Source organism: Electrophorus electricus, chromosome 21, assembly GCF_041902795.1.
Source record: "Electrophorus electricus isolate QZ-2024a chromosome 21, ASM4190279v1, whole genome shotgun sequence".
NCBI classification, from domain to species: Eukaryota; Metazoa; Chordata; class Actinopteri; order Gymnotiformes; family Gymnotidae; genus Electrophorus; species Electrophorus electricus.
In genome coordinates, this window is record NC_137517.1 from 18,087,228 (window position 1) to 18,110,000 (window position 22,773).

General features: G+C 40.5%; 1 protein-coding gene and 1 long non-coding RNA gene across 4 annotated transcripts in view; one reads left to right on the forward strand and one right to left on the reverse strand.

The window, feature by feature from the left end:
- Nucleotides 1-207: 207 nt before the first annotated feature.
- Nucleotides 208-22,773, reverse strand: part of LOC118240905 (Fc receptor-like protein 5) — a 65,378-nt gene continuing 42,812 nt past the window's right edge. Inside the window, exons 8-9 of the mRNA XM_081704710.1 lie at nucleotides 1,241-1,357; nucleotides 208-529 (exon numbers count right to left, since the gene is read on the reverse strand). Of these exons, the coding sequence (XP_081560836.1) occupies nucleotides 486-529; nucleotides 1,241-1,357 (161 nt within the window). The 3' untranslated portion in view covers nucleotides 208-485. The remainder of the gene's footprint in view (nucleotides 530-1,240; nucleotides 1,358-22,773) is intronic.
- On the forward strand, nucleotides 12,513-15,410 carry LOC145652910 (uncharacterized). Of its 3 annotated transcripts, XR_014119185.1 has the most exons (4): nucleotides 13,081-13,279; nucleotides 13,414-13,487; nucleotides 14,066-14,311; nucleotides 14,814-15,410. It is a non-coding gene; the product is annotated as an uncharacterized LOC145652910 (long non-coding RNA). The 3 variants fall into 3 exon arrangements; XR_014119187.1 differs by lacking the exons at nucleotides 13,081-13,279; nucleotides 14,066-14,311 and adding an exon at nucleotides 12,513-12,569; XR_014119186.1 differs by lacking the exon at nucleotides 14,066-14,311.

Below are 22,773 nucleotides of genomic sequence, written 5' to 3' on the forward strand. Positions count from 1 at the left end.
GCAGGGGTAGACTTCACTACCCAGTGAACTATACCAGTTTCACATTAAAGCTGAGGAGAGTCAGTGTGAAGTAATGTGTAAAACATTAATCTGTTGTCTAGTTGTTGATTACTTAAAATCTAAAGTCTGTTATGAAATACACTGAGATAGTGTTTCTTTGGCTGCTGAATATCTCATCTGACATCAGTGTAATGATAATGAACACAATTTATTTGGTTGTTATTTATTTAACTAGAACATAAAAAAGTAAACTAGTCCAACAAAGTAAAAGATCATTAAAATAAATGAGAATATTCTAACATTGGAATAAATGACACACAATAGTAACATGTGCTTAAAAGTGAAAACATTACTGCACGATGCTTCATATAAACTGGTTATCAGCTGGCAGTAAGTTAGCAGAGTTCAAACATTCAATCTCATGTGAAATGACTTCAAGCAAACAGAACAATGTCCTTCCATCTTCAGTATTTTCCTTTAGACTCTCACTCCTCTGAGACTGCATTCTGGCTTCTGGTTTCAGTCAGAGCTGTAGAAAAACATTAAACACAGAAATCAAAGTGTAGGTGTTAGAAAACTCCCCCTGGTGTTATTGGATTATCATTTAATAAATGTTTATTGTGGTCTTGGTCTTGTAGTTCAGAGAAGGAAAAAAAGCGTGTCTTGTCTCCAACGCAAGCAACGTGTCGACATTGTCAATGATTGTGGGGAGAAAATCAGTATTTTATTAAACCAGCATATAAAATAGTTTTAAATGTCTGTTTACAAAAGTATAAACTATATAAAACCTTTAAGTTGTTGGTGGTTGTGGTTCCCATGGTAACCTGTACTGTTTTGTTTTCATTCATCTCTCTGCTCTGTCGTGACTGTGTGTTGTTTGGCTCTAGTTAGTGTGTGTATTTACACTCATGTTTCTTTTAGTATTTGCTGTCTTGCCTAAAGTAACATTTTCTGGTTCCAGTCATTGTTCTCTTCACTCTTGTTTTTAACTACTGGTTTCATGACCATGTGCTGCTTTTATAAACCATGATTTTTATGGATTACACATAACAGACACTTTACTGTCATGTGTCCTGCTTGTCTTAGCAGTATTAAGAGTCATGACAGAGTGGTGAAAGTCATACAAACACAGAGAAGAAAGACCAACCTTACGATGCGCTTTCAGATTCAAACAAATGTAAGATTGTTTCCTCTTTTCTTCCAGTGTGTGTAATGTGTGTCTAAGAGGAAGAGTTCTTACCGTGAGCTCTGTAGCATTTGACCCCCAGCACGATGGACACTAGCAGATATGGAGAGACTGCCAGTAGACTACTGAGCAGACTGAGGATGGAGAGTGGAGCTTCTGAATGGGACAGAGCTGATCTCACACACACACACACACACACACACACACACACACACACACACACACACACACACACACACACACACACAGAATTAATCACAGCTGAAGAGCTACAGTGCTTCTGTGACTCTGCAGAGCATTGAGGGTGAGGGATGGGATACCGACGTGAGCCGTGTGAACAAAGACGTTTATTTTAAACAGATGAAAAACATGAACAGCTACAAACAAGAAGCAACATGACGAAACATGGAAGTGATCATAATAGAATGGAATGATAAAAAATAAAATTAAACAAAATAAAAATATAAACCAAAGAAAACTGACTCACTGCAAACAAGCTGTATAACTTAATTCATTCATTTATTCATGTAACCACACAACCACTTTACAAAAATTGTAATATCACACTACACAGAATCTGTTGCATTGTTTATTTTAACTGGGTAATAATATAAAGGCTGTGTGTGAGTGAGAGGAGTTATTTATGTGGTGCTGGATATTTGCTCTACTACAGTTAAAACTAAACTGAGCAGCAAATCCAAAGAGTTTGTAGGAGCAGGTTTTCTACAAAAGGGAATCACACAACAATGGACGCTTAACACTTTCTTGTCTAAATAATAATGATTCATATAGTAAAATATCCAGTCAGGCATAATTATATCAACTCAGCTCTCACAGATTACCAACACCATGTTTTCTATTAATATAGTCTGTCAACTGATACTCACCAGTAAACAGACCTAAATCTACCACACAAGTCACTGCTGTCTGGTCCTGTACATGTTTTAATGTTGAATAAATCCATTAATTCAGAATCACATAAATCATGTCATGTAGCAGATATGACAGCTTCCTGTTATTCAGGAAATCAGACATTTTATGATCTGGTTTGTCCTGTTTCTACTAAAATTTTATTGACTGCTTCCATCTAGTGGCCAATATGTGCACATGTCCAAGACTCCCCAGTACATGTAGTGACAATCTAATGACGTTCTAATGACAATCTACTGATATTTCATATTTTTGCTGAAAATATCACTGATAAATTTTATTTCTATGGTGGTTATAGACCGTAAACTGGTCCTCACCAGTAACATTTACCCAGAGTGCATCATTGTAGTGTGTGTAGTAGACTGGGTTTCCTCTGCCAGCTCTGCACCAGTACTGGCCTCCATCAGAGGGCGCCACTGAGCTGATGTTGTAGGAGTTTGCTGCAGTGTTGGTCTCATTCTCAGGGTTCTGTGTGTGTCTGGACCAGTAAAAGCTCCATCCAGCAGGCTGGTCCAGCTTACAGTGCAGAGTCACTGGGTTTCCCACCAGTGCAGCTCCTGTAAGGCTTGATGTGAGTTCAGGTGTGGGTTTAACTATTGATGGAGATGAAACACACAGTTCAGAATATGCAATGACAGAGTGCATAGAGATATCTATGAAATGACTAACATTCTCATATTAAAAATAGATGAAGTATTTCAGTATTTTAAACATTTTAAAATAAAAACAATAGATTCTCAGTAACATGGTGTAGCAGTAGTGAAGCAGTAGATTAATCAACAGACTTTTAATTAACTGTTTATGTCAGATTTGTTTATATTCTGATTAATTCAGTTGTTTTCACTTAATTTAAATTGTCCAAGTTCATATCTGTAGATGTTAATGTCATGATTAGTCCCTCCCAGGTTCTATCTTGCGTGGTTTCCCTGTCTTGTGTGTTTTGGTTCCATACCTTTAGTTTAATTTTCCTCCTACCCTCATTTGATTGCTTGCACGTGTCCCTTGTTTTTACCTTTTGGTTCTTGTATTTAAACCCTGTCTTGATCCTGGTGTTTTTGCTGTTCATTATTAGGCTTGAATGTGTTTGGTTGTTTTAATGTTTTTGGAAAGCCCGTAAGTTTTCACTCCTTGCCTTTGTGTTATCTTAGCCTCCTTGTTCCCTAGTCTTTGTTACCCCTCTGGACTTTGAGATGGGGTTGGGTCATGATTACACTCCAACTCATTCACATGTAAGTGTGATGGTCTCTCTACTGAATATTTTTGTACAATTATACTGCACATTCAGAACCAGCTCAGGCTCCATTGTAGAAGTAATTAAATTCTGCTTTTATGTTCACCTCTCAATAAGATCATGTGTTGGAATCTTATAAAACCTACTAAAACTGAACACTGGCTGCTGGTTACTGAGAAGTACACGTCTCTCTGCTCCAGACTATGTGAGGTCACTGTGTTCTCTCTTCTTCAGCACAGAAGGGGGCGCTATTAGTGAGATCAGGTCTTGTAGTGCAGGGGGGAAACAAATGCCTTTAAAGTAGGGCTGTCAAAATAAAAGTCCTGTAGGACCACAGTACAGCCCTGTTCAGTGTTTCACCTGCTCTAACAGAGCTCACTCATTGTTATAAATTTGTGCATCACTTTTAAGATCCATTATAAGTTTGTAATGACATCGGAACACTAAGGTAACAAGAAAAGAAGCACGTTTGCATTTCAGTTCCAGTATCATGTAATGTAACTGTAATTACAGTACAGGTCTAATACCATGTAGTGTAACTGTAATTACAGTACAACCCCAATACCATGTAATGTAACAGTAATTACGGTACAACTGTAATACCATGCAGTGGAACTGTAATTACAGTACAGCTCTAATACAATGTAGTGTAACTGTAATTACTGTACATCTATAATTTCCTTTTTGCCTTGTAAACACAATACATGGAGCATGTATTATGATGCTGAATACAAATAGTGTAAATTATTTAACAAACAATAATTTAAGTTAATAAAATAGACATTACATTTATGAAATGACAGTAATCTTACCATGTACAGTGAGGGTAACAGTGTTACTGTACTGTGATGCTGTTGGTCTGTAATATTGTGCTCCTCTACACCGGTACTGATCCCCATTAACTACAGCATCTCCACTGATGGTGAGAGTGTCTCTGTTTACAGTGTAAAACACAGACTGAAACACTGTACTCCACTGACTCTGTGCTTTTTTCTTACACCACTGATATGCCCACCAAACATAACCCTGAACCTCACACTTCAGAGTGACTGACTCTCCAGTGAACACAGGACTCTGAGACTCCACAGTCAGTGTAGTTGTGGGTAAATCTGTAGAAAGAGTTGGAGAACACTGCATGTTAAAGCTGACTGACCCCAATGTCTTCCTGGAGTCACTCTGTATTTACATATATTATAACAAACAGGTTAGACCCACGATGCTGCGTTCTAATGTGTTAATCACTGTGTTTTGTGGAGATTATCTGGAGATTATGTGGGATCTGATTGTGATTGGAGTGTAAAATGTGAACTCATGAGTGTGAGTCGCTTAATTATTCCATCCAGTACCACCTTGGACACTTTGTCCAGTAATGGGAAACTTGTAATTGGGACTGTGATGCTCTTTTATGTCACTTAAACAGTTTTGTAACAGCAGTGTAAAAGCACAGTTATAGTTTCAGTTTTGCCCTCAGCAAGTGACTGAATGCATGTGGACTCAGTGTATATTATGCTACTGACTACAAAGAGTTTATTTGAACAAAAGGTTTACATTTAGTTCAAGTTTAATTTTCATTAAATCACAGTGATCTTATCATGCGCTATGAGAGAAATAGTCCAAACTCACCTGACACAGTTAATGGAACAGCATTACTGATCTCTGAGCTCTGAGAGTCTCTTCCCCTGTACCCGCTGCAGGTGTATGTACCACTGTCATACTGTGTAACAGAGCTGATCATGTATGGATTGTATGTGGTGTGTGGGTAGGAATTGTTGCCATCCTTATACCAGCTGTATGTCCACCCAGTGTCTCCTTCTAGCCGTATGTCACATCTGAGAGTCACAGTCTCTCCTCTGAACACGTGATTATCAGGACTTACACTCACAACAGCTTTAGGATGACCTGCAGAAACATTAAACATTTGAATTCTTCATGCAGTTACTTTAAAAACAAATAAATTGCACAGATCTAAATCTAAATCTATCACATATGTCACTGTTGTCTGGTCCGGAACATGTTTTTAATACTAAATAAATCCAATAATTATAAAATACATATTATAAAATGGTAAAGGTGTAAATGAATAAATTTTAAATAGCAAATTTTCCAAAAATATCTAACGACATCATTCCATGTTTCATGAAAAAGCTGACTAGACTTAATAATGGCAGTTTGGGTTTTATCCAAGGACATTACAGTCAATGTCAGAAGAAAGAACAATAACACACTCCACTTTAGTTATTTACCTTCACAGCTGTTTTTAAAATCATATTACACAGAGTGGATTAACATTAATATATAAATCAAACTTGTACATAAAATATAGAAAAAGTAAACAATATAAATCACCTTGAGCAAGTCCAGCTTGAACAAATGAAGTCAGCACTATGAACATAAAAACAGGGAACATATGAATATGAACAATGAAATAATTAATTTATTAAAAAACACATCAGAGCAAAACATTTTAGACACAATTAAAATAAAAGTATTTATAATTGTTCATTTAAATAAAACCATCTTAACATTCTGGTTAACACTGTATAATTGTTCATCTAACCTACGCTTCAAAGGGATTGGGGAAACTGACTGATGTTTTCACAAACTTCCAATAAAAGGTGAAAGAAATGAATCTTTCATGATAAAACATGTTTAGAGAATGTTAGAGTGCTGAAGGTTTTGAACACAAGGGGGCGTCTGTGATTTATGTTTCTGTGGGCAGTGGTGTGTGCTGTGGGATGAGCAGATTCACTATTGCTGGCATCACATGGAATCACATGGAAATGAAATCCAGGCTGGAAACAGAAACAGAAATCAGGTGAATGCAGCGATGCTCGGGATCGTGACACTGATTCGCTAATCTGCTGAATTTGTGAATCTGTTTCTGAGATTCATGTATGGCCTTAAATTATTAAATAGTCATGCAATATTAATGGGAGAAAATAAAAGGTTTTGTGAGCTGTTCCAGGACTGTAGAACTGTTGTTTTGCATCTCCCCATTTCTGCTGATAACATGAAGCACTGAAAAAGAATCCAGTGGAGTTGTGTGTGTGCCGTCTCTCTGCTAATATGACATATTCGTGTGGTAGTGGATCCTTTGTTAGGGGGTAGGTGTTGGTGTTCCTGGTTGAATGAGTCTGAGGAGTAAGTCCTTTGTTAGGGGTGGTAGGTGTTGTTTTTCCTGGTTGAGTGAGTGTGAGGAGTGGGTCCTTTGTTGGGAGGTTTTGTCTGTGAATTGAGCTTGTGTTCAGCAGCGAGACTGAGGTTGGTGCTACAGCTGAGTTACTGGGTCAGTGTTCAGCTGTGTGTGTTGTGGTTCATGTCACAGGGTTTCCTTTCATATCTATAAAATGAAGAGTCTCTCTTGTGTCATACAGCCAGACTATGTTGGTCAAGATCATTCTTCCCTCTCTTAATATAAGTGTGTCCGTTTATATTACAAAAATGTTTTGGTCATTTCCTGCTGATCATCACCTTCCTTTATTGTTTACTCACATTACATTTGTTGAAGTTACAGTATTTTTACACATTTAGTCCGTTAAAATCTTAATATACACAGTAGGTTACATTGTTCCATCACACTGTTGTAGTTATTAATTTACACAAACACACAAAACAGTCCAAGCAGTGGATGTTATCTGCTGATTTTCTACCGGGTTTGTTTGTAGTGAACTGAACTGTTTCAACACCACATAGCATGTAGGTTTTCCCACTCATATCTGTGGTCATTCTTTGGGTTTGTTGTACTCTACGGACTTCTCAATTCCTAAATTATGTTGGTATGATCCAAATCCCAAATATACAGACTGTCAAGTTTCTATAGTGATAGTGATGTCATGGCTGTCAACCCTGTGCAGGTAGTTATGAATCTTGGGGTTCTTCTTCACCCCACACTTTCACTTGAACCTCATGTTAGATCCCTCACTAAATCTGTTTATTTCTCCTCTAAAACCCTACTCCATGGTTTCAGTAGCTCTAGTGTTGATCATTGTAATTCTCTCTTCACTGGTCTTACTGTTAAACTCTGACAAACACATCTGCTAGAGTCGTAAGCGTCCATATGACCTCTGTGTTTCATCAGCTACACTGATGTGTAGAAGTACACTGGTAACTGGTCTGTTCCCATTTTGAGTACAAACATGTACAAGAACTTCTCCTCCTGCTCTCCAGCCCAGTACATCAAACAGAACCCTTTCCATAACACATCTGGATACAGTGAGAACACCTGAGCACATGGAAGTGAAACTCTGATCCTCCCTTCTGAGGGAACTACACAACTAACTCACATAATCTCATCAGTCAGGATCCTCAGACTGCACATTACCAACTTAATACAGCACCTCTGACTCTAATGAAGACATAAAGAGAACATTTACTCACAGAGCACCACAGGGAGTGGACTGAGCGCCATGCTGTCCCAGTAATGATGGACAAACTGAGTGACTGTGTGTGTTAAAGACTCATCACTTCCTGTGTTCTCTAGTCAAAGCACACTTCTGAGAAAGAGAGAAATACTGAGAGATAGACATAGAGCGAGGGGGCAGAGAGAGAGAGAGAGAGAGAGAGAGAGAGAGAGAGAGAGAGAGAGAGAGAGAGAGAGAAGAGGCCATGGTTTCCATTTTTCAGACTGTGTGGTTCCAGTTCTTTCCTCTTTCCATAATGATCTTACATTTTACTTCTCTATCTCAAAGACACACACACACACACACACACACACACACACACACACACACACACACACACACACACTTTACACACTTTAACACCAGATCCATGCAAACTCAACACAAAGTTTGTGGAGAGTAGAAAAGAGAATGTGCAGGTGAAAGAAGAGAGAATTAAGTCTGATTCTGCACACTTTAAATGAATATTATTAAACACCACTGAGTATCAGTAACATGAAGTAGAGAGCAGGTCACTATTTATCACCTCTAACAGTCCATAACACCCACCACCCTGCACTTCCTCCCTCTGCTACACAGCTGAAATAAAACAGAAACCACAACACTCACCTCCCTCTGAGCTCATGCCTCCATTTATGTTATTTCTGTTTGTGTGTGTGCGTGTGTGTATTAGGGTGCATGTGTGTTTGTGCGTGCATATGTGTTTGTGCTTGCGTGTGTGTGTGCGTGCATGTGTGTTTGTGTGTGTGTGTGTGTGTACGGGTGCGTATTTGGGTGCATTAGTGTTTGTGCATGCATGTGTGTGTGTGTGTGTGTGTGTGCGTGTATGTGTGTGTGTGTGTGCGCATGCGCGCGCATGTGTGTGTGTGACGTGTGTGTGTGTGTGTGTGTGTGCGTGCGCGCGCGCGTGCACGTGCGTGTGTGTGTGTGTCTGTGTGTGCATGTGCATGTGTGTGTTTGTGTGTGTGTGTGTGTATGTTTGTGTGTGTGTGTGTGTGTGTGTGTGTGTGTGAGTGTGTGTGTGTGTGTGTGTGTGTATCCAGGGGATGTTTTGGGGTATTAATAATCTATTGCTTCTACAGAGTCTTTGTTGTTGTTTCTGAGACACAGAGGTACATAAATATGAGTGATGGATGGTAACTGCAGGGTTGATGTTAAAGATAGTAGATAAGTATTTGGACACGTGTTTGAGGCCCCATTTACTCTTGACCTCACTGTGCTGAGATGCCTCTTGTGGCTCTCAGTGGTACTACATTTTATATCCTTCTATTTACCCTTCACAAAACTTAGAATAGAACATATCATCAGCTCTATCATACAGGTGTACAGCTCTATGTTACAGGTGTACAACTCTATCATACACGTCTTAGTATTTTGATGCCTTTTATATAATTAAATCATTCCAATCCTTTCATGTCATTTACACGTGTGTTGTAAGAGTGAGCAAGTCTTGTTTCCCTGTGATGTAGAGCTGGTGTGTGTTTCACTCAGTGGTCTGCAGACGTGTGTACAGGGCCTGATTCCCTGACTTTTATTAATGATATAGTTAATCAGGACTTTTTTTAATGGTATAGTTAATGTGGTCTTTTATTACCAGTAAGGTTAATGGGGACTTTTATTACCAGTAAGGTTAATGTGCACTTTTATTACCAGTAAGGTTAATGGGGACTTTTATTAACAGTTAACATGTGTACAGGTCCTGGTTCCTCCTCCTCCTCCTCCAGTCTCTGTTACAGTCTGAGAACCTTCAGCAAACACAGATCCAGTGCTGATAGAAACACAAGAGAAGCTCCTTATAATGGGTTTTTATTAATAATATAGTTTATGGGGACTTTTATTTACATTATAGTTAATTGGGGACTTTTATTAACAGTATCGTTAATCAAGACTTTAATTTACAAATTAGATAATTGGGGGACACGGTATAGTTAATGGGTTTTTTTAATTAATAGTAAAGATAATAGAGTAAATAGTTAATGGGGACTTTTAGATAATGGAGTATTTTATTTGTAAATGTAATGGGGACTTTTATTAACATTATGGTTAATGGGGGCTTTTATATTACCATTATAGTAATTAATCTGGACTTTCATTAATGGTGTAAGTAATGGGGACTTTTTCCTTAACATTGTAGTTATTGGGTACTTTTATTAACAGTAATTTTAATGGGGACTTTTATTAACAGTAATGTTAACAGTGAAGCGTCTTTCTCAGCCAGTTCCATCCAGCAGGTTATGCACCGGCAATCATATTATAATATTAATAATATTATTCATTATCTTTTGAAAATATTGTTTAGTTAAATACACCGTAGACACACAATAGCTTTAGCTGATTAAAAAGAAAAAAACATCCCTCTTGTCCACTGACGCCTTGTCTCGTCTCGCCTGTAATACCCTGTTCTTACCACTAGAGGGAGACAGTGCGCCATACAGATTATATCAGTTGAGTCAAACTCGTGGGGATGAACTGACGTCTCTAACGTCATTTACAGCGTTTTAGCGCTACACGACCCAAATAACGTCCTGATTTACCTCAAGAAAAGTACGAAATGCTGTTGAAGTGACGGCTTACCGCTCAGTGTTCGGTTCTCTTATAATAATCGTTGTTAATGTTAATGTGTGCTAGATTTTCTAAGTCTTATTAATGTGGTAGATTTTAAATGGCTGACTCTGTTTCCCCTTAACTTCAGCTCAGTCTTCAGCTCTCTGGAACATCAAACAAAAGGAAGAGAAAATCTAGCTCAGTGGTTAAGGTAGACTTGTAATTGGAAGGTTGCTGGTTCAACATTCATTGCCAAGTTACCATTGTTGGGCCCCTGAGCAAGACCCTTAACGCTCAACTTATACTCAGTTAACTGTACTCAGTTAAAATTGTGTGTTGCTAAATGCTGTGAAAAAATATGTTTGTTATAAATCATATTCCATCATGTAGCAGTGGCTTTGATAGTATTGGCTTTTATTACACTGATTACAAACAATACAAGTGACCAATCAAAAGCTTTTAAATGAAGTTGTGTGTGCGATGGACTTTTGGTCCACTACTGAGTCCAAGTTCCTCTAAGGGACAGCAGTCACTATACAATTCCTGCAGAGTTAGAAAACCCTGTTATGTTGCAGTCGAGATATGTCTGTCCTGTCAGCAGCAAGACAGGTGATGGTAAATAAGAGTTAATGTGTCTAGAGATCATTTTATTTCCTAATGTCTTCCACACACATATTACACGGGCACATGGTGTAGTCTACTGTACAAGCAGCCGGACAGCCACACCGTTCTGATTAGAAAAACTAGAGAAAACTAAAGAAGGGTGTGTGGTTCCTGTATGGTTCACTCAGTGTAGAGGCAAATACCCTCGAGGTTCTGCACGGTAACAGTTATGGTAGATTCATTTTACATTTAGTGTGCTGGAGTACAGAAACAAACAGTGTCCGTATATGGCAATGTAACTACTTACAGTGATGAGAGAAGGTCTGATTAGCACACACACACACACAAACATATATACACACACACTCACACACACACTCACACACACACACACACACACACACACACACACACACATATACACTCACACACACATACACTCACACACACACACACACACACACACACACACACACACACACACACACACACACTCAAAGGTAAAACAACAATGAAAGCCAAAGGTATCACTTTAAACTATTCAAACTCGTAAACCTGAAATCTCTGACAGATCTGGTTGACTAAACACACATCAGACTAGAGTACTTACGTCCACCCAAAATTAAATCGTGAGAGATAAAAAAAAAGGCTTTCTCTTGAAAAACAAATTACAAATGAAAAGATTCAGGATTGTTTATGACAAACTTGTTTTGTTGCCCGATTTCAGGACTCTGCTGTACGAGTATTAAGAATCTGATTGTATATAGGATTTATTTTTTTTGTGTGTGTGTGTGTAATTGTAAAATGTCTGTAACTCATTGTTTTGATGCTAGAATGCAAGTACTATTTTCATGTATCGTTTGCATTCCTAGCAATAGCAGAAAATATTTTTTTCATCAAAACATTACTTGAATGAGACATTGTCTAACGTTCTTTATAACATTGTATGGTGTTATACGTGTTGGCACCTCTGTATGATGAGCTGATGAACAAAATAAACATTAATTTTGAATACTAGAATCTTTCTGTGATGATGAACTGTTTCCCTTCAGCAAGACTAACCTTCTAATTCTAGACGATTTGATGAATAACGCCAGTAATAACGAAGAAGTAGAAAAGGCTTTTACAAAATATACTCATCACAGGAACCTAAACTACATGATTTTATTTAAGAACGCCAGAGAAAAGTCACAGATCAGCGTATTGGCTTTTCAGATGTATCCGGGAAATGCCAAATATTTTGTGGAATGTTTTCAAGACGCCACCTCTAGACCTTACGGGTATTTATTTGTTGGCTTGAAAGCTCAGACGCCAGAAGAGCTTCGCCTTAGGTCAAGCGTGTTTTCCTGGGTGACCCCTGCGGTGTACATTCCTAAGAAAAAAGCTTTAAAATATTGAAAAAAAAATAAAATAAAATAATTTAAAATGTCTACACGACTAAAGTCAAATGAGGGAAAAGTTCGTAGCTTGGTGAGTTTCCTAATGAATCAAAAAATTCTCCTGAGGTTTTGTCGTTGAGATGCATAGCTAACCAGGGTTCTCCAAGCATGTCACTGGGGTGAGTGTTCACTATGTATAAGCAGGGAATCGTCTCATCTTAAACCTGGGCAGCTGGTCGCACGGAACCATATCGCAAAAGATCCTCTCCAGATCACGACAGCTTCTCATTACATTCGTGAGCTCTCTGGTGTCCATGTTATTTATTTTATTGATAATCAATGAGTGTGTTGCGGCGATTGTTACTTTCCAAAATACTGTCAAAATTGGGGTAGACAACGAGATTTATGGTCCTCGGGAGCGGGTCTTTAAATCTGAGTTCCCGTCTCATATTACCCGACTTTATTAACGACAAATGCTGCCCGCAATCATCATCTGGGGATAGATTAAAAGCTATAAGGCTATATACAGCAGCGTATTCTTGCCGATTGATGGACATAGCCTGATCTTTAAGCTGTTTTCATGAAGCTTGAATTAATGAATAATATTCACAGACCACGTCCCCGGACTGAAAATTGGGTTGATACGGTTTTGCTGGATGCTGCGTTCCGTCGATATTGAGAGCGATAAACTCTGTGTCATAGTGTATAAAATTAAAAGGATTTTTATGGCAGGCTCCGCTGTAAGCCTCATTGTCAACCATCCCGATAATAAGATATATGTACACATCTCAGCAAAGGAACAAAACTGTCCCCTACTCTCTGATATTGTATAATATCCGTATATATAAACATGGTCTAAAACCCCGCGTGAATGTAGGCGGGGAACGGTGCTTCTAGCTCGTCACGTGTGAGAGGTTTATAATCCAGCCCAGAATGTGTGAAAGGTTTCCTTGAGTCCATAGCGAATAGGGTTTGTTAGTCATCAGACGAATTTTGTTTTTCACGGGTTGGTAATCTATTTTTAGATCAAGAGCTAAACTTTTTTCTGCTTATTAATTTCCTTAACCAGATGTTCTATACTCTTATAATACCCATGGTTCAAAAGAAATGTAAATACCATACCATTTTCTCCTTCTGCAGAGAGTTGAACAAAAAAGACACTTTCAGTGTCCTGCTCCTTCATCGAGTACCATGTGTACGGGTATTGCACCTCGGTGAGTGTGTCCTCCCATCCGCCTACCAACTCTATAGGTTTCAGAAATGTGTTTGTGTAGCACGAAATCTTATTATCGGGGTAAATGTCTTTGGAGGCGTTGCTCGGTAGAGTCACGTAGAATCCGTTCTTTTCAATGGTGATCGTATTATAATTTCATTTTGATTTAGCACCCCCCCTTTTAACCTTTCACAATTTGAAAGACGTCCTCGGACGGAATCCAGGAGTTAAATTTATCGGGCCACCCAACCCACTTGATCAAGCACATCTTTCTTCAGTTCCTAGTTTTTTCATATAGATTTTTTTTTCTATTTTAAAGGCTTTGTCTTTTCCCACTAAAATCGTTTGCAGCTCCTGTTCACAAAAGGTCCCATCTATATTTTCCCCATCAGAATCCCGTAATTTGTATACATATATTGTATATTGCAAACATTCAGAAAGGGTAAAATACTCATCTGTAAAGTTCTGCTCGTACCCTTTCTCAAAATGTCTTTTTAATCATGAAATTCTGAAGGTATCGCCGACTCTAAACTTCAATCTTAGTTTTTCCACCTTTTTCGTTTGAAACATCCCATACAGGGTTTTAAACACCATGAAGGAATTTGCTTCGTTCACTTCATTTTGATTTCCTCATCACCAACCCTTTTACCGATTTCATCCACCACGGACCTTTGCAGACTCTCGACCCCTCCATAGGATCCCGGGTTTGAAGGAGTGAAATAAATATTTTTCAGCAGACGTTCAGTCATGGTGAAATGATTGAAACACAATGAAGAGAGTGCTAGAATGGATTATGGTTTTATAAACATCTTTTCAGCAAAAGAGGTTATGTTTACGTTACGTTCAATTAAAAATGAAAGCATGCAATCAAAGGTTTTATATACATCAACCTTTTCATCGTTACTTAGTTTCAAAACACATACATCTATTACATAGGTGAATATACATAATATATGCCTGTTTTTACATTCATTTGGGTTTTCAATGATATGAGAAATAACAAGACTTTTATATATATATATATATATATATATATATATATATATATATATATAAATATAAATATATAAATATATATAAATATATAAATATATAAATATATATAAATATATATATATAAATATATATAAATATATATATATATAAATATATATATAAATATATATATATATATATATATATATATAAAGGACAACATGTATTATTGGCTTCTGATACTAGAGAACTCCACTGACTGTTAGACTCAGGTACTACACACATCAGCATTTCCAAATTAAATAAGGATTTGGTCTTATCGGTTCTGACTCAGTTTTCATGGGTTTTACAGAACAGCGTGATCAACTCCGTCCTCAGCACTCTTTTTTTCTCGGGTGAAGGACCGGCTCTGGTGTCCAGGCGGATTCCCATTTGGCCCGAGTACCAGGGTTCAGGTTTTCGTGCAGCTTCCAGTAGTCCACGACGTCGTCGTGTACCTGCTCCTCGCACACGCTATCGTTTTTTTCTACGAACTCTTTGAGAGTGGATTTGATATTCTGTTCTTCCTGCAGGTCGGTTACCACTACCTCAGCGATTGCCTGGATCTTGCTAGAGGATGGAGGTATCTGAATGCCGCACAGCTTCAAAGCTCTGGCTAGAGTGTGTATGAACCACGGCTTGCTCAGCTTAGGTGCGTTGAGGCTGAAATAGGATTCATCCGGATCGTACAGGCATGTGTGCTGACTAGGATGGTCAATAGCACAACCGTACCAGTTTTCTCTCATATATTCATCAATAATTCTATACATCAGATTCCCAATCATAGCTCGAACGACCGCCAGCACCGGTGCGTTGATGCACCCATTGGTTTTATTGTTGTTCATGTTTTCACAAAAGCTTGTTTCAGAGGGTCCACTCTCACTGTCATTCACACCTGCAAGAGCCACTTCATCATCATAAGAGTTCATTGTTGGAGTACAGAATATCATTCCTGTTTCTATACTCATCGTTTCAGGCTGTAATGCCCCGCCCCCCCCCCCCTATTTATATTAGATGGGCGGGGTGGGGTTATTGCTCACGGCAGCAACACCGGGCTCGGTTTCCCTTTGACACGTGACACTACCTTCTTTGCATGGGTATCGAATATCCACTTCAAACTTAGAGAGCCTCACTTTTAAAGAATCATTTAAACACTTGAAACATGTTTTGTTAAATAACATATCGATCAGGCTGAAATAGTTTTGCAGCATAAACCAGTTGATACATCAAAAGCTCATGAATCTCTCCCGAGATTCCCGGGGGGGGTGACTTCTTAGAGAATCAGACAATGGGAGGGAGTGGGATGGGTGAGAGGCTATTTATCAAATTTTGTCAGAACGTTTTTACTGCATGACAGGGTGAGGACTTTTGAGGAGTATTGGGTTTTGGGTTTGGTATTGGTATTGGGCTTAAATGGGGTCGTAACAGGAAAGTATTATGTATGGAGTGTTTAATGAGAATTTGAGAATGTGAAGGACTTCTGTTGGATGATTGTTTGTGTGATAAATTCGAAGATTTGGAAAACACGATGTAAGATGATTATTGAGCAATGTATAATACCAGAAACAGTGTTTAAACAGATCATGTGTGAGTTAAAAAGGTTGAAGACGATTGATAATATCAGATGGCGATTGATAATATCAGATGGCGCCGGTGAGGTCGGCTGCCGTCACGACTGCTCCGTCCACACCTGGCACTTTTTTCGCTCTTTTCGCTCTTCCCGCTACCCCTGACTTCTCCGCAGCCCTTCTCTACACACCACGGCACGTATCTCATACAGCAGAGACGCCCTTATTTCTCTTAATCTACATAGCACTCACCTCAAGCCATCTGTAACCCCGGACCCAAGATGGCCGACGGAGATCCTGAGGGAAAACAAAAGACGCGGCGCGAGGAAAAGACCGCGAGGGAAGCGAGCAGGCGTCAGGAACAGGCTGAGGGCTCGAGCACACCGAGCTCCCTTACCCAGCATGCTGCTAGCCAACGTCCAGTCTCTGGACAACAAGCTAGACGACCTCCGGGCCAGGATAAAGTTCCAGAGGGACATTCGGGACTGCAATCTCCTCTGCTTCACCGAGTCGTGGCTGAACCCAGCGGTACCAAACCACGCTATCCAGCCGGCCGAGTTCTTCTCGGTTCACCGTATGGACAGGACGGCAGATTCGGGGAAGTCGAGAGGCGGCGGAGTGTGTGTGATGGTAAACAACAGCTGGTGCAACAATGCCAATGTTGTTACTCTCGCCTGCTCCTGCTCACCCAACCTGGAGCTGCTCGCCCTCAAACTTCGTCCTTTCTACCTTCCTCGGGAGTTCACTTCGGTCATCATCAACACCGTGTACATCCCACCTCAGGCTAACATGGACACTGCACTGTGGGAACTTCATGAGGCTCTCACATAGTTTCAGGCACAGCACCGGGACGCTGCACTTATTGTGGTTGGGGATTTCAACAGCGCTAACCTCAAGCGTGCAGTGCCCAACCTCTACCAGCACGTAACCTTCCCCACCAGGAGAAATAGGACACTAGACCACTGCTACACCCCATACAAGGACAGCTACAAGGCACCAGCTCATCCACCGTTTGGTAAGTCGGACCACGCCGCCATCTTCCTCCTGAAGCTCCGGTTCAGAGGGAGGTCGCGCGCTGGACAGACCAATCGGTGGCCGCTCTGCAGGACGCTCTGGATGACGCGGACTGGGACATGTTCCGGCGCAGCACTGATGATGTCAGCGAGTTTATGGAGGCAGTAGTAGGATTTATTGGGAAACTGGTGGACGACACGATCCCAAGAATCACCATCAAGAAGTTTTCCAACCAGAAGCCCTGGGTGGACAGAACCATCCGCGAGGCTCTGAACTCTCGAACTGCTGCCTACAATGCGGGGATCATCAGCGGGAACATGGACGAGTACAAGTCTGCGGCATACGGAGTGCGCAGGGCGGTGAGGGAGGCGAAGCGGCGCTACGGGAAGAAACTAGAGACACAGTTCCAGCAGAGTGGCTCTAGATCCCTGTGGCAGGGACTACGGACGATCACCGACTACAGGAACCCACCCTCCGGACTGATGAGTGCGGACGAGTCTCTGGCGAACGAGCTGAATACATTCTTTGCTCGCTTCGAGGCTACATCTAGCAGCGCTAATGCTAACAGCGCCAATGCTAACGGCGCTAGTGCTAACAGCGCCAATGCTAACGGTGCTGGTGCAAGTGGCACTATCGGCGCAGCCGGTGGCACATGCGCGGGGCCCACCATAGAGCAGCGCCCTCTCATCATCACGGAGAGTGACGTGAGGAGAGTGTTTAAAAGGGTGAATACCAGGAAGGCGATGGGACCAGACGGTATCTGCGGGAGGGTCCTCAAAGCCTGCGCAGATCAGCTAGCCCCGGTATTCACCGACATCTTCAATCTCTCCCTGACGCTCGGTATTGTCCCGTCCAGCTTCAAGCGGTCCACCATCGTCCCCGTCCCGAAGAAACCTCGACCCTCCGACCTCAATGACTACCGCCCTGTCGCCCTCACATCAGTCGTGATGAAGTGCTTTGAAAAGCTAGTTAGAGACTTCATCACATCTTCACTGCCAGCCTCCACGGACCCACTGCAGTTTGCATACCGCCACAACCGCTCCACTGACGATGCGATTGCACATCTGCTCCACACTACACTGACTCACCTGGACGAAGGGAGGGGAAATTATGTTAAAATGCTATTTGTCGACTACAGTTCAGCATTTAACACTATCATTCCCTCCCTACTCACTACTAAGTTGGGAGATCTAGGACTGCATACATCCCTGTGCGACTGGATCTCCAACTTCCTAACAGACAGACCACAATCAGTACGGGTGGGCAACTGCGCCTCATCCACCCTCACCCTCAGCACTGGAGCTCCTCAGGGTTGTGTCCTAAGCCCCCTGCTCTACTCACTGTACACCTACGACTGCACAGCCACTTCCAGCTCTAACACCATTGTCAAGTTTGCTGATGACACCGTTGTCGTGGGTCTGATCTCGGACAACGACGAGAGGGCCTACCTGGAGGAGATTAAACACCTGGAAAACTGGTGCCAGGAAAATAATCTCCTCCTAAACGTCAGTAAGACAAAGGAGCTGATCGTGGATTGCAGCAAGAAGCAGGAGCGGCACTACCAACCTGTGAGGATCAGTGGAACCACGGTGGAGAGAGTAGATAGTTTCAGGTACCTTGGTGTTCACATCTCGCAGGACCTGTCCTGGTCCCGCCATACCAGCTCCCTGGCAAAGAAGGCTCGTCAGCGTCTTTACCACCTCAGACGCCTAAGGGACTTCAGACTGCCCTCCAAGGTACTGCGGAACTTCTACACCTGCACTATCGAGAGCATCCTCACGGGGAACATCACAGTCTGGTTTGGGAATAGCACCAAGCAGGACAGACAAGCACTCCAAAGGGTAGTGCGTTCAGCAGAGCGCATCACTCACTCGGAACTTCCTGACCTGCAGACCACCTACTACAAGCGGTGCCAAACCAAGGCCAGGAAAATTGTGAAGGACCCCACCCATCCCAACAATAGACTGTTCTCTCTGTTGAGGTCAGGGAGGCGCTTCCGCTCCCTGAAGGCCAAGACAGAGTGGCTGAAGAGGAGCTTCTTCCCACAGGCCATTCGGGCCCTGAATCAGGGAAACTGATAAACTGTGGGGACCACCACCACCACCACGTAACATGACTGTTACGTAACATGACTGTATATCTGTATATCTGTATATCTGTACCACCACGTAACATGACTGTATATCTGTACATCTGTATATATAGATTTAGATTTATACTCAATTAACCTGTTACAACAACTGTAGATATGGTACTATACAATGGATCTGTACATTCTGTAGGTTGTGTAGATAAATACTCAACCATATACATTGTACATTGTGTATATAATCATAATATACATATATTGTACATACATTGTTAATATATTTTTGTACATACATAGAATATATATTTATCTGTATATATATATTTTTTTCTCTATGCACCCCTGGTTCTCTTCTTCAGTTTGGACAGAGCACTCTCCACCATTTCACTGCGTGTTGTACTGTGTATGACTATGTATGTGACAAATAAACCAAACTTGAAACTTGAAACTTGATATGAGAGGAAAAAAAGACATTTCCTTGGACTCTTTTGGATCTATAAATGGATGATGTATACCTAATTTACAGATGTAAATGGTATTGTTAATTGTTAATGTATAACAATGTATAGAGTGAAGGTAGTCTGGGTCCTCCGGTGGATATTGTTTGTGAGGTTTTTGTGATATTGTTTGTGAGGAGTGTTTGTATTGAATTGAATTGTCTCAATAAAGTCAATTTAAAAATTGACTTTTCAGGAGGTGACTTCTTAGAGAATCAGCAAATGGGAGAGAGTGGGAGGGGTGAGTGAGAGAGAGAGACACACAACCGAGACCCATACGCATGTTTGAGTATCAGTACATGACCGGCAGCGGAGCAGAGCAGACATTAAAGACTGGGTAGTATGTCATCGTTTAAGACTCATAACTTTTATTTACTTTAATCACTTGAATATTTCTCAATTAAAGATTTTTTTTTTAAAAGTCAATAAAACTATTTTGAGGATCCTTCATTGTGCTTTAATTAACTGCCAGTTGATTAAAATTAAAAAAAGAATTAACAAAGAAAATTAATGAATAAAATGAACCAAGTTAGTTTTAATGGCCTGCCTGTGTCTGCAGACCACTAACCCTGCAACGTGCTGTTAATTCCCTCTGGATGCAGACTTATTTATGTGTGTGTGTGTGTGTGTGTGTGTGTGTGGGTGTGTGTGTGTGTGTGTGTGTGTGTGGGTGTGTGAAATGGGTGTGTGTTTGTATGTGTGTGTGTGTGTGTGTGTGTGTGTTTGTGTGCATGTGTGTGTGTGTGTGTGTGTGTGTGTGATTTTGTGTGTGTGTGTTTGTGTGTGTGTGTTTGTGTGTGTGTGTTTGTGTGTGTGTGTGTGAGTGTGTGTGTATGTATGTGTGTGTGTGTGTGTGTGTGTGTGTGTGTGTGTGTGTGTGTGAGTGTGTGTCAGTGTGTGTGTGTGTGTGTGTGAAATGGGTGTGTGTTTGTATGTGTGTGTGTGTGTGTGTGTGTGTGTGTGTGTGTGTGTGTGTGTGTGTCCAGGGGATTTTGTGGGGTATTAATAATCTCTATAGAGTCTTTGTTGTTGATTTTGAGACACAGAGGTACATAAATATGAGTGATGGATGGTAACTGCAGGGTTGATGTTAAAGATAGTAGATAAGTATTTGGACATGTGTTTGAGGCTCCATTTACTCTTGAACTCACTGTGCTGAGATGCCTCTTGTGGCTCTCAGTGGTACTACATTTTATATCCTTCTATTTACTCTTCACAGAACTTAGAATAGAACACACCATACAACTCTATCATACAGGTGTACACCTCTATCATACAGGTGTACAGCTCTATGTTACAGGTGTACAGCTCTATGTTACAGGTGTACAGCTCTATGTTACAGGTGTACTGCTCTATGTTACAGGTTTACACCTCTATCATACAGGTGTACAGCTCTATGTTACAGGTGTACACCTCTATCATTTTGATGCCTTTTATAACCTGCTATTCTTGAAGGTGCAATTGTGCAAATGTGATTTAATTATATAATTACACTTTTATGCACTGCCTGGTCAAAAAAAAGGTCACACACTCTAATATTTCGTTGGACCGCCTTTAGCTTTGATTACGGCATGCATTCACTGTGGCATCGTTTCCACAAGCTTCTGCAATGTTACAGCATTTATTTCTGTCCAGAGTTGCATTAATTTTTCCCCATTATTGATGATGGGAGATTTGGTCCACTGCGCAAAGTCTTCTCCTGCACATCCCAAAGATTCTCAATGGGGTTCAGGTCTGGACTCTGTGGTGGCCAGTCAATGTTTGAAAATGATGTCTCATGCTCCCTGAACCACTCTTTCACAATTTGAGCCCGATGAATCCTGGCATGGTCATCTTGGAATGTGCTCGTGCCATCAGGGAAGAAAAAATCCATTGATGGAATAATCTGGTCGTTCAGTATATCTGGTAGTCAGCTGACCTCATTCTGTGGGCACATAACGTTGCTGAACCTAGACCTAACCAACTGCAGCAACCCCAGATCATAGCACTGCCCCCACCAGGTTGTACGGTAGGCACTAGGCATGATGGGTACATCACTTCAGCTGCATCTCTTCTTACCCTGATGTGCTCATCACTTTTATTACCAGTAAGATTAATGGGGACTTTTATTACCAGTAAGGTTAATGGGGACTTTTATTAACAGTTAACATGTGTACAGGTCCTGGTTCCTCCTCCTCCTCCTCCAGTCTCTGTTACAGTCTGAGAACCTTCAGCAAACACAGATCCAGCACTGATAGAAACATAAGAGAAGCTCCTTATAATGGGCTTTTATTAACAGTATAGATAATGGGGACTTTTATTAATATTATAGTTAATGGGGACTTTAATTTACAGTATATGTTTATGGGGACTTTTATTAATGGTATAGGTAATGGAGGATTTTATTTGTAAATGTAATAGGGTCTTTTATTAACAGTATGGTTACTGGGGGCTTTTACAGCATAGTTAATTTGGGCTTTTCATTAACAGTATGGGGCTTTTAACAGTAAAGTTAATGGGGACCTTTTTATTACCAGTATAGTAGTTAATCAGGACTTTTATTAATGGTATAGGTAATGGGGACTTTTTTCTTAACAGAGTAGTTAATGGGGACTTTTATTAACAGTATATTTAATGGGGACTTTTATTAATTATATAGTTAATGGGGACTTTTATTAACAGTAATGTTAATGGGGACGTTTATTAACAGTAATGTTAACAGTAAAGTGTCTTTCTCAGCCAGTTCCATCCAGCAGATTGTGCACCAGCAATCATTCTCACAAACACACCCAGACCCAGTGTTACTCACTACTGCCCCTCTATATCTGATGTATATTTGAATATTTGATGTCCTGTGTATAATTACACATTCTGAACCCAGACTTACTCAAGCACTGCATCTATAAATCTTTAAATGATATAATAGGGCTTAATTAGGCACTTAAATGTTAATGTTTTAATGTTTAAATTCAATGGGTCAACAGACTAGTAGGTTAACGCTAGCTAACCTAACCTAGGTTACCTTAGTGTTGTTGGACCCTATTAGACAGCGTGTAGCATTAGAGTAGATGTGCTCAGTATTGTTGTAACATTACATTTACATTAAGTGTATATCACAGAAGAGTA